The sequence below is a fragment of the Mastacembelus armatus genome, chromosome 6 (genome assembly GCF_900324485.2).
Source record: "Mastacembelus armatus chromosome 6, fMasArm1.2, whole genome shotgun sequence".
Lineage (NCBI taxonomy): Eukaryota > Metazoa > Chordata > Actinopteri > Synbranchiformes > Mastacembelidae > Mastacembelus > Mastacembelus armatus.
The window spans coordinates 20,982,489-21,000,058 of NC_046638.1; the positions used below are offsets into that span (position 1 = coordinate 20,982,489).

Here is a 17,570-nt window from a genome sequence, read left to right on the forward strand (position 1 = left end):
CTCCTCTCACACATCTGCAACTGAGTCTCTCCGGTGGACCGCTCCTGCCTGTGCGCCGGGAGAGACAGCGGCGAGGTAGACCCCAACTTTTCCACGGTTGTTTACGGAAACGAGCCAGTGTCGGTGGGTCGAGCGGCTGCGTGTGACTTGTTTTTTTTTTTTTGTGGGACCTCGTGTCTGGCTGCATTCATAGGCAGACACCACCTTTCGTCGTCTTTTTAGAGACTGTGGAAATCGGAGGAAAGTTTGAATCCCTGCGCTGCCCGGGGGAAAGGTGAGACCGGTGCCCCGTTTGTTAACAACACAACCGGGTGCTTTCGGTGAAGTACTCCGTCGACAGGAAGATTGTATCTGCGTGTGCAGGCGCTGCACTCTCCCGGCAGCATGTCTGACAAGTGCTGCGCTGTGTAACCAGTTCGTCCAGCTCGGCGGGGAGTTTCGACGCCTGCTTCATTAACGTTCAGGTAAACCGCTGGCGAGTTTCGCAAAAGCCGCGTCCCAATAATGGCCGGTTTAAGCAATGTCCACATGAAAACTCTGGAGGACCTGACGCTGGACTCTGGCTACGGAGCGGGGGACTCCTGCAAATCTCTCAGCCTGTCTTCCTCCAAGTCAAACTCCCAGGCCTTCATGACAGCCCCTCAACGGGGCAACTGGTGGTACTACTCCGGCTCCATGAACAGCAGGAACAACAGCTGGGACACGGTCAACACTGTTCTCCCCGAAGACCCCGAGGACATTTTCTCCAAATGCCCCCGCTTACCTGATCTGGAGGAGTTCCCCTGGACCGAAGAGGAGGTGACCAAGCTACTGCGCAAAGTGGCCGCAGGTGGGAGCGTTAAGGGGGGAGCTACACCTGTGTTCTCTCCGGAGGCCGTGAGGCGGCTGTCCACGCTCCTCCGCAGGGCTCTGATCCGCATCTCCAGAGAGGCTCAGCGGCTCAGCGTCATGCACTGCCGCTGTACTCGCTTTGAGGTGCAAAGCGCCATGAGGCTGGTGCTCAGCTGGGCCTTGGCCGACCACTGCGTCTGTGCTACGGTCAAGGCTATATCCATGTACAGCATGAGCGCCGGCGAGCTGCTCAGGAAGGGCAAATCCGCCCGCTGTGGCCTGTCCTTCTCCGTGGGACGCTTCTTCCGCTGGATGGTGGACACCCGCATCTCCGTGCGCATCCACGAGTACGCTGCTATATGCCTGACTGCATGCATGGAGGCTCTGGTGGAGGAGATAGGAGCTCGGGTACTGATGGCTGAGAGGGGTCATTCGGGGCCGGATTCGGGGTCAGGATGCGCCCCAGTGAGTGCAGAGAGTCTGGAAGGTGTGGTGAACAATGACGCGGAGCTGTGGGGAGTCCTGCAGCACTACGAGCACCTGATCTGCGGGAAGAACGCCAATGGTAGGAGAAATGTATTTTCAAGTCCATTTCAGTGCACTGAGAAAAACAAAATGTGTGGTGGTTTGTATGTAAATTGATGCCATTTGCAGTTTTCAGTTTGTTTTTCTGACTAGAAGGTGGTATCATAATTCATTTCAGACAATTTTTCCCTGTCACACACTCTCCTTAAAGAGTGCTGCTGACCACTTTCCACTCCCTCACAGTGCCCATGTGTGGAAAAGGTGAAATGTGCCCTGCTGCTGGATATAATAGGAGCTGTGTGTGAGCACTTGATGGATTTGTTGTTAATTTGACCTGTCAGAATAGGAAAATAAGAGTGCAGAGGCATCAGATACAAACAAAGAAAGCATTTTCTCTCTGACCAAGGTCACATGAGGAGAAATTACTGCTGGGCTCTGTGTTGAACAGCCACAATTGATTTAAACTATTTCACTCTCATGTATCAGCTGCCAGATTGAGTCCTCACATGTCACTCTTTTGTCTGCTGTTATGATTTGGGGCGCAGAGGGCCTTTAGAGCCCAGGCAGGAGGCTCGTCTGTTGACACAGCTCTCTGTTTACTCTGACTTCACCTCTCCTCCTCCTCCTGCTGTGTTGGCTGCACTCCTTTTAAAATTTGCACCTTCTTCCAGTTCCTCATCACACTCTCCACTTGTTGGACACATCCCCTTCCCCATACCCACCGCCCTTTCCACATATCCTACATCTCTCGACCCTTTGTGTACCAACTGTGCATCCTGCTCCCTGTGTGCATGTTTCCTGCACCCTTGCATTTTCCTCAGTCAACTCTCATCCTCTTCCCTCTTTTATCAAACCCTAGTAAATTCATAGCGCTCTTTCTTTGGCTGTTTTGGCAGGCTAGTGTTGAGTTGATTCATGAGCTTGTGTTGGGACAATGTAACCAGCCTTTGTTTGTGGCCCACTACCAGCTCCCTGAGGCAGAGCTTTTTACTGCCACACAATAGCCTTTTGTTGTGTGATCGTGCAGCTTAGTCCAACTCAGAGGGAGCAAAAACAAATGCTTTGGAAGCTGGGCACATGAGCACACGCACGTGCACAACAGAGAGAGAGAGAGGGGAGAGATAATTACTCAGGATGAGATTAAATGGCTCACTCTAAGTCTAGTTAAGATGATGTCATGCAAATGCACCTTTCCGTTCAAGCATGGCATGCATGTGATGAAAGGTTACTGCTGCCATCTTCATAATGGCCTGAGCTCAATCAGCACTTAGCTCACAGAACCTCCACACATTCATTCACTGATACCTCACAGTTGTAGTCTGTGCAGCAGCCACTGCTTTCATCATATGTGCACTCAGTGTAAGGATGCAAATGCTAAAAACCATTGTTACCTGGCTAGAGTTGGAGTCATCACTTTCTAACATGCTTTTAAAGGGCTTGATTTTAGGCTTAAGGTTAGAATTGGGGTCAAGGTAGAATAAGAGCACAGCCGTGTGCGTGTGTGTGTGTGAGCGTGCGCGTGCGTGTGCAATAACAACATACGAATGTTTTGACCACCCTAGCTTTTTATAGGCCCAAGACTGGGCCATGTAAGCCACATATTCCTCTACCACCTGACACCCAACACCCTAAACCTGGTTTTCAACCTCCTTTCCCTTTTGGAGTTCCCATGACCAGCACAGCCCCTACAACCAGTCAGTGTACACAAAAGCAAAGATCAATTTTTCCACTCTCAACCAGATTCAGAATAGCAGGGTGGGTTACTGATCAAATAGAAGGGCACCGTCTGATAAATAGTCCTCCCTCCCTTTTGATTTCTCTGTTTCTTTGAGTTGCTCTCTTTCTCAGGGGCTGGCCCACATCTGGAACTCTTTAAGTCAGAAATGAGTTCTACGGCTCCAATAACAATTCTGAAAACTCCCTCTCTCTCCCTCTCTCCTCTCCTTCTGCCCTATCCTGCTCACTCTTGGCTCTCTCTTTTCTTTGCCAGCGCATTCAGATCCGCTTTATCTTTATCTGTTTATTTCTTCTGGCCTACAGGGAGTGCATTAGAGGAACTCGGCTGAGATGTGCCAGGATCTTATTCATTACTTATGCGTGCGCTCATACCAGCACATTCACGTACACACAGACCCTGGAACCTATTTAGTCTACTCCACAACACTGGTTGGATTCACTGCACAGTACCACTATAGAGAAGAATCCATTTGTCATTAATTTCTCCTCACAAGGAAATGGCATTTGCAAGCTCTTGCTTGTATAATTTGTATTGAGAGTACTATGGGGTATTTTAAAGTGCAGAGTAGTAGCTTTACTAATGGACAGTGGAAGTGGTTCTGAAATCATTGATCATCAGGACTGGCTTTTTAAAGTGCAGCCCCATCTGAGTTTTTGTGGCACATTTTGCAGTTGTCTTCATCTGTTTCCCACCTAAGAATTTGTAACAGTAGTCCAATAGTTAGAACGAAACCAGTGACTAGAGAGTCCAGTATTTGATCATGGCTTTTACCTCTCTTAGCAGCTCCGTTCTAGCTTTGCAGTGGCATGGATTAGCTGAAAGAGAGCATTCATGTTCAACAACCTTTACCTGGATAGAAATACTTAGATTTGGTCCAAAAGTAACACAAAAGTAAAGTTCAGGTTTTCTGCTCCAGCTGTAAAGGTAGTAAAAAACAGTCTGTGAGTAATGGGCTTTGAGTGCACTGAGAGAGCAGGGTATATGATTTGCTGCTCAGTATTTCCCCAAATATGTATTTAGCCCAGAAAGAGGCGTGGGAACAGTGGGCAGAAAGTTGAAGGGAGATCAGCCCAGCACTGTGGTCACACAGATGGGGAAACCAGCACTCTCAAAATACACTCCCTGCTCCACAAATCTGGAGCAGTATCAAATGCAGTTTTGGAAATCGTATCAGGACATTAATATTATGGTGAAATAGAATTAAGTTCATGCTTGTGTGTTAGGCATGCTGCAGATTTGCCCGGGCATTAAGGACAAGCCTGCATTTGGCCCGAACAACTGTACCGATGAATTTAGGCTAAACTTGTGAGCAGTGTCAACAGATCAGTGTGTGTATAGTTAAGATCATAAGTCATATAGCTTTAGGCTTTAGTGGATAATAAGGGTTATTCCTACTGCAGTTTATGTTTTTGTGTAAAAGTGGTACGTATTGGGTCCATGTACCACCTCAGGCTACACACAGACACACACACTGATGGTCTATGTAACTGTTTTCACTGGCTTCTTGTCTGGTCCCAGCTGTGAAAACACTGACCTATTAGACTGCTGGTGTGCACATGTGTTTCATTGTGGTCATCTGTGAGTACTTAAATGCACTTGTGTAGGTATAAACTGTTCTTGGAAACTTGTGAGTAATTATTTCACAGATATGACACAACAGATATTTGTCTGGTTATGCCAAAACCAGTGACAGAAAGTCAGGAGCCTCCAGCTGATTTGACATTTTGTGACACAGGTCATTTAGCATGAGAGAATAAAAAAAGAATCTAAGAAAATAACCTAACAGATAATAACAGATTTGATACTTTCCTGTGTGTAGCCTGTCTTATCGCTTCACAGTCATTTTTTATCCTGCAGCCACGCCCCTCCTACTAGATTACAGAAACATGAGTCATGCTTCAAAACAGTTTATAGTAGAGCACGAATAAGGACGAAGCAAAGCAAGACAAGAATGACAGTTTCAAAGGAAAAGGCAAGGAGCACAAATTAAAACACAAAATAGGGACTTGAAATCATTTGAGCATCTTGATTTAGTCTTTCTAAACATATTCTTGGAGTCTTTTTTTCTGTCTAAATTGAATTGGAGATTTACACTTGCTATTGGGCTTATTTGGCTTGTTTATATTTTAAAATGTGCAGGCACTGTGTCAGATGCATTACCACAGAGCCCTGGCTGTCGTCCTCTAGTCTAGTGTTTTCTGCAAATTGAGTTGGGGGGGTTTCAGGCTCAGTAACTAATGAAGGAAGATGACTGGAATCTTGGACCAGATAGTTTAGTTCATTGCCTGGATAGTAGCAATGTCAGCAGTACCTGCAGTCATCTGGCTGTGTCATAATAATACAGAAATCTTAGTGATGGGTGTCAAAAGTGATATGTAAAAGGTCTGAGGTAGTCATGCTAGTAAAGATAGGTGTTTCTCATAGGACAAGTATACAAGAATGCAAATTTATGGGTGCAATGCTCATTTATTCGGCAGCATTGTCAATCAAATCATTTACTGACCAATGATTTTGTCATTTAAAAACATTTTATAAACATTTTTCATCATGTATTTGGTTTTGTGCCCAGATGTGAAGAAGCATATGCCGATACATTTTCCTACATTAAAGTGCAAATGAGCGAAGGACTAAAATATGCACAGTTTAGGCCACAGTCTAGATATTTTGTTACACCTTTTGAAGGAAGGACAGATTCTTTAGGGCAGCCTCTGAAAAAATCTAAGGGGGGTGAACAGACCAGCTTTGTCTTTAAGGATGATTGACAGAAAATACAGGCACAGAAAATCACTATTTATGCTTCTTTGAATCATATGGCCTTGGTTGTCACAGGTCTTTTTTTTGTCTTGCCCACTCAGCCTGTAGCTATGGCAATACAAGTGTGAGAATTGGGTGCAAGAAAAAAATGCTGTCTAACTTTACTGCCCAGACAGAGATGTAAGGTGCGGATCGGGCCAAAAGGATGACGGATATCAAATCCTTTCTTAAAAGATTTAGCTGACTGACATGCTCTCGGAGAAGCCAGGTATGTCTGACCTTTATTTAACATTGAAATGGTTTTAAACATCCAGAGAAAAATACATTTACAGAAGTAAAAATAAAAAAAGCCAGTTAAATAAACATACCCAATGAATGACATGAAAAACAAGTCAGTTTTTTTTTAATTTTTTTTTTTATTCATGTCAAAATCTGTAATGAGTGTGATGTACAATTCAAAATATACTATAATTGAGACTTAAAATGCAAATTGGCTGTACATAATAAGCTACATTGTTACAGTGAGTAACAGTCTTCTGTTGTACCCAGTCTAGGCAGTCGATGAAGGAAAATGCTACTAAAACACTATCCATTTTGCAGCTCCACCAGCTTCTCATTCAGTTAGTTAACTCAGAGATTTCTTGATTAAGTGTTTACAAACTATGGCCTGCAAAGAAAAAGACATGTACAATACTCCATTCAGTCTTTTAATTTGGTCATTTCTGTGGCGGTGCAGATCAGTTCTGCTTTACATTTGTACAGTTCTCATGGAGAGTAAACTTTGAATAATTCTCTGAATCTGTGTCAAACCACAAAACCTCACAAAAATCAGCAGTTTCCCTGCTCCTTTCCCCTAAAAAATCAATTCCAAACATCAGAGTTATAATTGTCAATGGGCAATAGCAAAACTGAAGCCAGTTAATGAAGTCCATTCTGTGGGTGATTTGATTGTTGGATGTGTAACTACACACAAACAGATCAGATGGGCATGAGAGAGTGAGAGGAATCAGGAGGTGTATAGTTTAAGTGAAAACAGATTGGCCCAGCCAGGGACGGGATATAATGACCCCTCGCTGTGTTCTCGTGTGAAATCCGTTGAAATCATAGTGACTTGGCTGGATGTAGCCATGGAGAGATAGTGTTTGATGGAGAGATGCAATTCCACATGTCCTTTCTGATTGGGATCTGTGAAGCCAGGTTGGCCAGAGGCAGATTGTGTATGTGTGTGTGTGTGTGTGTGTGTGTGTGTGTGTGTGTGTGTGTGTGTGAGGGTGTGTGTGTGTGTGTGTGTGTGTGTGTGCGCGCGCGCGCGTGCGTGCGTGTATGTGTATGTGTGCGTGCATGTGTGCACTTGTGTATGTGTGTCCAGAAAAGGGAAGGCTGTGATCTTTTCCATCAGCCGTCACTTACAAAAAGGACACTTCTTCCACTGGATGTTCTTCAGCCAAGCTAGGAAAGTGATTTTTTTTTTTTTTTTTTTTTTCTTTTCCCTTTTAAGTCTAAACTGTTTTTGTAAATGGGCTGAAAGACGAAGCTTTTTGCGATGCTCTCAGTGACCTTTTTTTTACAGTGGAGTCAGAGCAGCATTGTGTGGAGGCCGAATGGCAAAGCCATGATATTTTGCACTAGAAAAACTAAATGAAGCCCTCTCGTGAGGCACTATTGCACATGATTCCCTCCTCTGGGTATCTCTCTCTATTTTGGGTAAATGTATGTCTATTGATTTATTTCTTTATTTATACAATTTCTGATCATATGAATTTATCATATCAATATAGACACAGAGATAGTTGTTTTGCACTTTCATGTTTGTCATGATGACTATTAGTTTTACTGTAACTATAACTGACATACATGAATAACAACATCTGAAAGACCCATGGAAAATTAATTGGAACACTTAACTACTCTTTATACACACACATATAGCACACATAAAGACAGGGGCTTTGACTTGTTAATTGCATGACTGTTGAGGTTGTGAGTGTCCAGAGGGTGGAGTAACAAACACTGTAACCAAAGACATTCTGGTAAAGACTTCCAGTCCTACTTTACTGATGATTGCATTTGTTTGTCTTTTAAATGAAAATGTATCAGAAGGCCTACACCCAGTACTCTTTAAAATCAGGAACAGCCTCACAGACTTATTCTTCTGCAGGTTGAGAAAAAGTTTACAGCTTGCATGGTGTTTGAGCCAGCCAATTTTCCACAGGGAGAAGTTTATGCATGCCAGGTTTAGTCAGCAAAGTGCCCATGACAGGTAAGCTAAGGTGTGTGTGTGTGTTTAAGGGGGAGGGACATTGCCCTTCAGTAATATCTAGGTCACAGCAGACTTTGATATGTGACAGCTGCTCTTTTTTTTTTTACTTTGATATTGTGTTGTTTCTGTCAGCTCTGTCTCTCACTTCCCACACTGCTTTTGTAAAGGATGGCAGCGTGTGTGCGTGTGTGTGTCAACAAGGATTTCCCATTTCTGCCCTCTGGTTGATTGAGCGCTGACAAAGTGATTGAATCCAAGGATATGCAGCTGTCTGCCATATTTACACACAATGCAAAGAGGATTTTGCTCTTTCTTATTTGAAAAGCCACTGACCTTCCAGTGACAGCAATGAATGCAGTGTGTTCCTGAAAGTCGTCATTGCTATAATGTAGGAGTGATACTGATTCTCATGATAATGTTTTTTCATCCTTCTGGCCCTATCACCGCCCATCCCTCTCTCAGCTGTCCCACCCCCCCAGACACTGGAATGTGTTTGTTTGTGCGTTGAGCCTGCAGTTTCGTCTGCAGCAACACGTACATAAACATCAACGCTCTGCGGTTTGTTTAAATCTTTTTTTTTCCCCACATCACAAGACACATCGCCCCTTCCCAAAAGTTGTACAGCTAGTACCACAGTACCTCTGTGGGTTCAAGTCATTTTAAATTTGCTGTGATATGAGAGTGTTTCTCCTGTTATGCTCCATTAAACTTGGTCATCTGTTGCCTGACCTCCTTTTTTATCTTTTTTAAGGTTGTTCTCAACGCACCATCTCTTGGTTTGGTCCTGATCTTTTTCTCCTCTCTCTGTACAGTCTCCTTTTTCTCTTTGCCTACTTGTTCCCTGCAACCCAGCACCGAGCTGACTGTTCCATTTTATTTTCCTAAACCTTTCTGTCTGCACCTTGTAACCTGGTACCATTTTTAAAAAAACAAACAAAAAAAAACACCCTCACTTGTTGGGTCAGGGTCATTCAGAGAGACAAATGGTGATTAAAAGACCACAGCGATGCACACAGCATATTTAGACTAAAACCATGTACAGTAAGGGTTCCTGAAATTCCCTCGTGGTTAGTGGAGGGAAGGAGTACATTTAGACCAGGGACATATGGAGAACACATGTGGGCACAGGAAACCATACCCTGTCAAGACAAGCACACTTGGCCTTCAGTCTCTTTTTGTTGATAAGATAAAGCACATCCGCCACACGTGACTGCAATCAAAATAAACAGTTAAGATCCCATAGGTAACCAAAAGAGGATGTTTATTATTGGGAAGAGTTGGTAACAAAACATAGTTGGTGATATTAAGGTATGACTCACTACCATACGCTGTGATTTAAGAGTCAGGGTATGAAGGTATGCAGGTTTAGATGGTGTTTGAGGGAAGGCAGACAGAGCTGTGATAGTCATCATCAGGTTGGCCTGAATTTCAGACTTAAGAGGCTTCTCATTACACATTATCACCATGTCTGTGTGTTCCTTTTGAAAACACATCAGAGTGTGTTTGGGTTTACATCTTTGTCTTGTTTTTTGTGTCAGGGAAAATGACTGACCACATGTGTGCTGCTGTGACGGGAGAATTCTGACCTGACACATTGCTTGTGTGACTAGATGTCACTACAGGATATGTCTTCTGGGGTATGAGCCTATTAATTTGGGCTACATCTGTATATATCTGTGTGTGGTTCCATGTAAATAAATGTTCAGCTTTCAGTGAATTAGTGGGCTCTATCTATTCAGTCACATCTGCTTTCTTTTTGTCTCTGTTGGCCATCATCTCCCTGTCTCTCTCTATCTGCGTTGTGTTGACCATCTGTGTGTGACTGCAGAGTGACAGTCAGTGCTGGACATAATACACTGCAGCAATGGTGGCCAAGTTTCCTCTCCAGCACTGAGATAATCTGCCTTTTGAGCATTAGATGGGTGGAGGAAGGCGATGGAAGAGGGAATGGGATGGTATGTGGCAGAATTTCACACTGATGAAAGGATGCCTTGTTGAGGGTTTTCAAAGAAATGCAGGTTTCTTTGACTCAGCTTGTGTCAAAGAGCTAAATACCTTTTAAAGATGATGCCTATGTTCAAAAGAGGAGTGCACACATTTTCTTATTTTGTTTTAATTGATCTAATTCAGCAGTCTGTCCTGTGTCTGTCAGCACAAAATGTGTGACTATGAATTTGACTATTAATATCTTCAGTGACTTCTTGTTGGTACTGTGTCTGTCTTGTGGAGACTGCAGAGGAAGTTAGTCAGACAGAAGTTCAGCAGAGCGTGGCTTTAACTAGACATTGAGCTCCCCTCAAATGGCAAAAAAGACTCTTAAAACACCCAGTGACGACATGTTCATCAGCTCATCAAACCTGATTAGGTGTAACTCCATTTAAGCCCGATGGGATTATTAAACCTGTTAGGATTAGGCATTTGTTCCAACCACGGGGCCTGCAGACAAAAGTGACTTATTTTGGCTCCATTGAACATCCGCACTGTTTTCCATGTGTTTCATATTAGTTAAAGTTTATGCAGTGGAATAAGGTGTACATACATGACCATGCTTTGTGTAAGGTTAAGCTTGCTTTTGACAAGAAAGTCCTCCACCACTAAAGTTTCCTATAAAAGGGACCTTTCAACAGTCTGTCTAACAGGTGCTAACAGGCGGTTGTGTCTGCATGATGGGGCTGAAGGAGGCAAATGTAACAGGAGTTTAAGGTGGATGAGGGGGAGGAAGTCAGCTTGTTGGTCAGCAAGTCATAAATACTGCAACACCCACCCAGCTGGTCAGCTGAGCCCCAGCCAAACTGTGGTGTGTTGGCAGCCTTGTCTCGTTCAGGGGGGTTCATACAAACATTCTGACAAAGTTGTATGAGTTTGTTATACTTTTCAGCCAAAAGCATTTGTTTTGACATTAGGTCTGCCAACAGGATCCAAACCACCAGGGATCTGATGTCAGGAGAACAATGGTGCAAGTTAACAGAGGGGCCATGAAAACAGAGTGGAGGTGTCTTGATGTCTTTCTGTGATTCTGATAACATTGTGGCTCAAATGCTGTATCTGAATACACAAAGATAACACAGAACAACACTAATGTGCGCACACACATGCAGAGAAAAACAAAAATCACTTCAGATAAAGGTACAGACTGATAAGTAGCAAGCAAACAGACAAAGATGGAAAGGAATTTACACTATCAGCATGTGGTGCTTTTTTTTTTCCCCTCAATGCAGGTGTGATATTGAATGTTTTGTAAACTAACTAGGATGTATTTATGAAACCGTGTGTGTGTGTGCCAAAAGGAAAGAAGCTCACTGACATTGAGTACATCTGGATGGATAACTATCACCTCCGGCCCAATGCTGTAGAGACAAACTTTAGTAGAGGCTCAACTTCTTGCCCTGTCTTTGTGAAATTCCCCCAAGAGTCTCTGTCTGCTCCCTTGCTTCTCTCCATTTCTGCCACTCTTCATCTCTTTTGTTGCTCCCTGTATTCGGAACACTAGTCTTGAAATGCTATCATCATCTCTTGCAGAGGGGAGCACAAGGTATCCAGTCACTGTGTTTTGTGTGTGCAGTGGACAGCGAGCGATTGTACTATGCTTTATTGCATTTGCAATATGAATTCTTAACTGCAGATAGATAGCAAGGGGGATAGGTCTTGATTTCAGAATTATTTTACAGTTTTACAATAAACAGTTTTACCATAAATATTATTTTGTGGCACATTTTGCTGTTAACAGCTTTACCAGCAGAGGCGAGGAGAGAAGTGTTATTAATGTGTTTCAAAAAGGTTTAGCATATGGAGGTTAAAGTCTAATGTATCTACCTTGCTCGGTGCAGAGAGACACAGACACGGAGCAGAGCGAAGTGGAACAGAAAGGCATGAGTGTGGGACAATGACGAGCACTGAGTGGATGAAAAATGCTGCGCAAGAAATGAACCTGCCCAGTGGTTCTTGGCTCCGGTGCACTTCTGCTCTCAAGGCCATAATTACCCTGTGACCGACACATGCTGGTAGCTAGAGGATGGTGAGGTCAGTACTTAGCTGGCTAGCACAATGAGGTCAAGTACTATTCATGCCCTGGCTTGTACATTTCTGCATGCGACTCCCATTTAACACTCTCTGGCTCTCTGGGCTTTCTTTGTCATGTATGAGTGCATGCATGTCTGCAAGCTGGTTTGTGTGTCACCGCAGTATGAAAATTGAATCAGTCTCGCCTCCCCTCCTTCTCCTATATCCGAAACTTTCTCTTTCCTTCTTTTGCTTCTCCGTCTTTCTCTTGGTGGCTCAGTGGTCGTCTCTGTGTGTCCTGCCAGGTCTCTTCTGGGTCAGCCAGAGACTTCCCACACAGAGCTGCTGTTGTTGACTCCTGGGAACGTGTAGCTCAAAGACGTCGGTTGGAGAAGGCATATTTGTATCCACACACACAAGCCAGGAGGCTCAGTTTGAAATATGTGTAGTAATCTCTGGTTATTGAATTGTGCAGAGGATGACTGCTGGACTCAATCAGGCTTTCGGCAGGAGACTAAAGAAAATTTCTTTTTTCCATGGCCTTCTTGAAATGCTATCACTTGTTTTTAAAATTGTTTCTTTATGCAACATCTGTGTACCCCATCTTCATTTGTCGTGATCTGTGCTATTTTCTTCTGATGCTTTTCTCTAGTGGGTAAATGGTAAGACATAGCTTATTATCGCTCTGCTTTTCTGCAAACCCTTCTGGGACTTCACAGGCTGAAATTGGAGTCTGTGTCCTGTGTCTGTGTATATGTGTAGATGTGTGTCTGTGTGTGTTTGTGTGTGTTCATTCCTAGCTTAACTTTGGTAGGCCAAACCCCAACTCTGAACACTTGGCAAGCAGTTGAATGAAAGCCTCACCCTCTGTCTAGCCATTCATGGACAAGAGGTTTCCCAACAGGGCAAAGCAGGGGCTGCTGTGTCTCTTGGAATGGGGCAAATATTTCAAAAGGTGAAGAATTTAGGCTGAAAACAGACATTTTGTAGAGTCAAACCCTCTCAGACACAGAGCAAATGCAGGGGTAGGGTAGTTGATAAAAATCAGCTGGACACACACAGCCATCATCATCACACCAGGACAGATGCTACAGTGGGAAAAGGAGAATGAAAACAGATTTGTCATGTGTAAGAATGGTCCTCTCCCCCAAATCTGTTACAAACAAACATTCCTCTAAAAGCACTCACACACCCACATCCACCACTCCTTTCAAGGGTCTCTGCTGGGCAGTCTGGTCTCTCTGGGAAGGGTATAGGGGTTTGTGAGTTTTAGTGTGTGTGGTCAGGATGTGGCTAGCACCTCGCACTAGTCATGATTTACTAACAATACCCATAGTGGTTAGACCATGACACTCAGCACATATTACAAGTCTGAGTGGGCTGGAAACTTTTCCATATTCTGATATTCCCTGATTTGGCTCACATTCTCATTCAAGCAGTGTGCGCTGTTCACAAGGATTTATCTGGTGTTTCCTGTTAAGCTGAGCTTTATTAATTTCAGTGAAGGGCGTAGTTCATGAAGTACAATGTGGCCAGTCTAAAATTTATAGGTGTGTGTGCGTGCGTGCATGTGCGTGTGTGTGTGTGTGTGTGTGTGCTGGGGTTAACATTTCTGTGTTTTAGGAAGGGCTTAATGTCTGTCAGCTATTATTTAGCCATTGTGGTTTTGGAAAGCATTGTGGGAACAACAGTGGAAGTGAATTGACCAGGTCTTGTGTGACACTCAGGCAGAAATACACACATATAAACCTTCCTGAGAACTGCCCAACTTCCTGAGCAGCCAAGAGGTAATTGGCCTTTGGTTTTGACATTGCTTGTACTTCTTCAAGTGCACTGTTTGTTGAAGTACTCTGGTTTTCTATTTAAAAGAATTGTGGAGGGGTTGGAGGAAGCTGCATTTGAGGAAGGCAACTCTTGTGGTGATATATCCCCTTGTCTGTCATCTTTGTCTTTCTTTTTCCATCTGCTGTTTAGAGGAGAATGTTTTAGTGGGTGGTCCACAGAGACCCTAAAACAGTGGCCTCTTATGACCCAGAAAACACACACACACAGAGCCATTGAGATACAATCCCACATGGACAGACATGCTAAAACAGGCTGCAGGGATTAAACCTGCATGACGTTGGTCAGATGAACATATAAAGTAATTCAATGACACACAGTGAGTAAAACTTGCCTGTAACACCTGCAGATGGAACAGCTGGGTAGACACACTTCAACAAACAGCCCACCCCTTTATATATGCAAACACACACAACTCCTACAACTTTATTTGTGTTGCTGCTATGCTTGAGGTAAGGAATGTGCGAGCAGGTGCCCCTGCAGAGAAGTAGTAGCAAACCCTCATTATGCTGGGTATGTAAGATGTTTGTTTTGTAACTGTAAAATTGTTTGCTTTGTGTTTAAATGACAAGACTGCACTAGTGATGACTCAGGATGATGGACACTACAATTTCAAGATAGACCGTTTCCTTGTTTTCACACAAGCTGAAACGCAGTACTTTGGAAACAATAATCAATTTGCATGAGATGCAGGAATCCCACAGTCAGTCAGAGCACCCGAACATCTTTGTTTAGATAATCTTAGTCCAGCAAAAATCCCAAGAAGGCACACTCAAAATGTGACAGACAGGTGCCAGGTTGGCACACCACTTTTATATATATATATATTTTTTGTTTGTATTTCTTACCTTCTATCATTTCTTTCGCTCATTGTTGTTGTTTTTTTTTAGTTTATTCTTTTTAATCACCTGTTCGCTCCAGCTCTAGCACAATGTGTGCAGTCAAGTTCAGAGGTGGTTGCACAAACACACATGATAGGAAGAAGAAAGATGAGAGAGTGATAATTTTATCACTCTCAGTACAGAAAGACAATGCTAGTGTTTTTGTAATCCTCAGTTGTACACTGTGTCTGTGTCTGTGTGTGTGCTTAGTGATTTCTCAGATCAATTGTAAGCCTTTTTGAGACAATTAAAAAGACAATAGGTAAAGCTATTAAATATAAAGGAAAAATTACTAATAGCGAAAGGTTGGGACAATAAATTGTTTTCTTTCTTGACTTATGATCTTGCAGCCCTTTTTGTGATGCATTGTCTTGTCATGTATTGGCGAGGTTTTGTGTGGTCTTTTGTGTGGTCCATAGTACTGATCACCACATGGGCAGTTGTAAGCTCATGGACATGGAAGAGGGTAGCATGAGTGTCACCATGTGACTTTGTCTCTTGTGGGTATGGAAGAGTTGGTCAAGAGGTGACAAAAGTGTGTAAGAAGCTGGCTGCCTTTGAGGCACAGACACTCCCTATGTGTTTAGTCTGTGTGTGAGGGGTGTGTACAGGGGTGCTTGTGAGGGTCAGGGGTGAGCTATAAACCCCCTTAGGTGTCAGATGGGTGACATAGGCAGTTGAATGAGGTGAATGGTCTGGTTAAAGGCAATTTGCTGGCTCTGGCTAAAGAGGTGGACATCTTGACATGCCCTATAGGTCCCTAACACACCCAGGTCACACATACAGACATGATTTGTGCATCTGATGACACCTTAATACTTGTTGCATATCAACATTTAATTTACTAATGTGTGTGTGGTCAGGCTACATTGAGGACGTTCTTCAGAACATCATGTGTCTGATTTTGGGTGGTCTGGTGATTTAGTGTTTGGCTCCTACATTTGTTCCATCGGTGCCATTGATTTCCTGACTAATTGTAAGAGATGCTCTGCCCACACTAACCATCTGATGTTACAGCTGATGTCCATCCCCTCCCAGTATCGAACTCTCACCTCTCGTCTTTCACAGCGAGGACAGTTGTTGTCAACAATAGCGTGGTCAGGTGGTTGTAAATGGACCATGCCTACTCATTACTGCAGACAAAGAACTCCAAGCCTTGTGAAAAAGGCATTGCTCCATTCACTGTCTGCTGCTGTGCAATGCTGCTGAATGGTATAAGCCATAAAATAATGCATACTCATTCTCTCTGTTCATCTTGTCCATGGCAGCTTATAATGGGATGGTCTGAGTCTGTGGACAGTTGTTCATTCTTAATGCAGCTTTTATTGGAACATGATGGTAGTAAGAAGGTTAATGCAACAATGCATTACAACTAGTTTTCTGTTTGCAAAAATAAAATAGCATCCCTAGTTAATTGTGCTGACTGTGCAGGTCTTAGTCACTTCAACAGAAATGTCTGTAGCCAGCATTCGATAATAAACTTAAGTGCCTTTATGCAGCCAAGTTCAATTTGAGGTGTTTGAGTAGTTTGGTTTAATATTAATTTATACACCTACTCCTCACATTTCAGAAGAAAAAATGTATTCTTTAATTCATTGTTTACTGTGTATCTGAGATGTCTGTAGCTGATGCAATTCTAGGCCACACCTTACATTACAGATACAGACACCCCAAAATACGGTTGCAAAACATGTTATGTGTGAGTGATCAACAGCTGCCTAGAGAGTGGTGTGTTTATTTCTTTTCCTGAGCTGCCTTTGCACTCTGCTGCAAAGCTGAGTGTTTAAGGGGTGAGACAGTAGGAGAAAAAAGGAAATAAGTGATTGAAATAGTCAGTGAGCTTTCACTTCTACTCGTAATCCATCCAGCAGTGGTTTTTTTTTTTTTTTTTTTTTACACTTCAATTTGACTTACTCCGTTCTGCGTCATGATTTTGGTTTCTCCCCATCCCAACACACAATGTTAATCAGCAGAAAGCTGCTTTAGATTTACTAGTGGGAATTTGGACACTCCTAAGCCCCTGTCAGAACTGCTTGCTTGAGAACAGAATCTGAGCACAGGAGTTGGGGAGGGTTTGGTGTTGTTAATTTATCTTCTTGAACTTTTGAAAGTGAAGTACCTATCATGGCTGTCTGAACGTCACTCTGGTGGTAAAGGCACAGCATGACACTCAAAGTGTGTTAATTAATGTCTGGGCTAATGTGTGAATGCTCAATTTAGTTTGTAAGAGGAGGGGGAGGCAGCAGAGAAGGGATGAGAGAGCTAGAATTAGAGTTAGAATCTCAATCAGATAAGTAATGGTGAGTCACAAATAGCTTTTTTTTAGGGATGTTATTCAGGGAGGGGTTTAAGTGGTAATGAAACAGTGACATATGTGTCTGCATGCAGCACAGAGATTCAAGTGTCTAATGCTGAGTTATTTCAGTCTTATGTTATTTTTAAAGGTGTTAGTGTGTTGTAATCAATCTGCAAGTCAAGTCTGAGACAACTTGAAAAGCGAATGAATAGTTTAGGAATATACATTATGTCACTAAGCTAAGGGACCATGGAGACGAGCACAGCACAGTCAAATTCAATGTGTTTATGGCCTCTCTTACCTGGAGGTTTCATGCAGTATTAGGTGACAGGGCAAATGAAGCTCAGTGATGAGAACTGGGCCTGTCAGCTTAGAACTTTTGTATTCCTTCTTAATTGTGCATTTTCACACACTTTTTTTTGTGCTTACAAATCTATCCCTGTA

General features: G+C 43.2%; 1 protein-coding gene across 1 annotated transcript in view; it reads left to right on the top strand.

Moving 5' to 3' along the window:
* Positions 1-74: 74 nt before the first annotated feature.
* abtb2b (ankyrin repeat and BTB (POZ) domain containing 2b) overlaps positions 75-17,570 on the top strand; it is a 40,620-nt gene continuing 23,124 nt past the window's right edge. Inside the window, exon 1 of the mRNA XM_026310785.2 lies at positions 75-1,396. Within this exon, the coding sequence (XP_026166570.1) occupies positions 505-1,396 (892 nt within the window). The 5' untranslated portion in view covers positions 75-504. The remainder of the gene's footprint in view (positions 1,397-17,570) is intronic.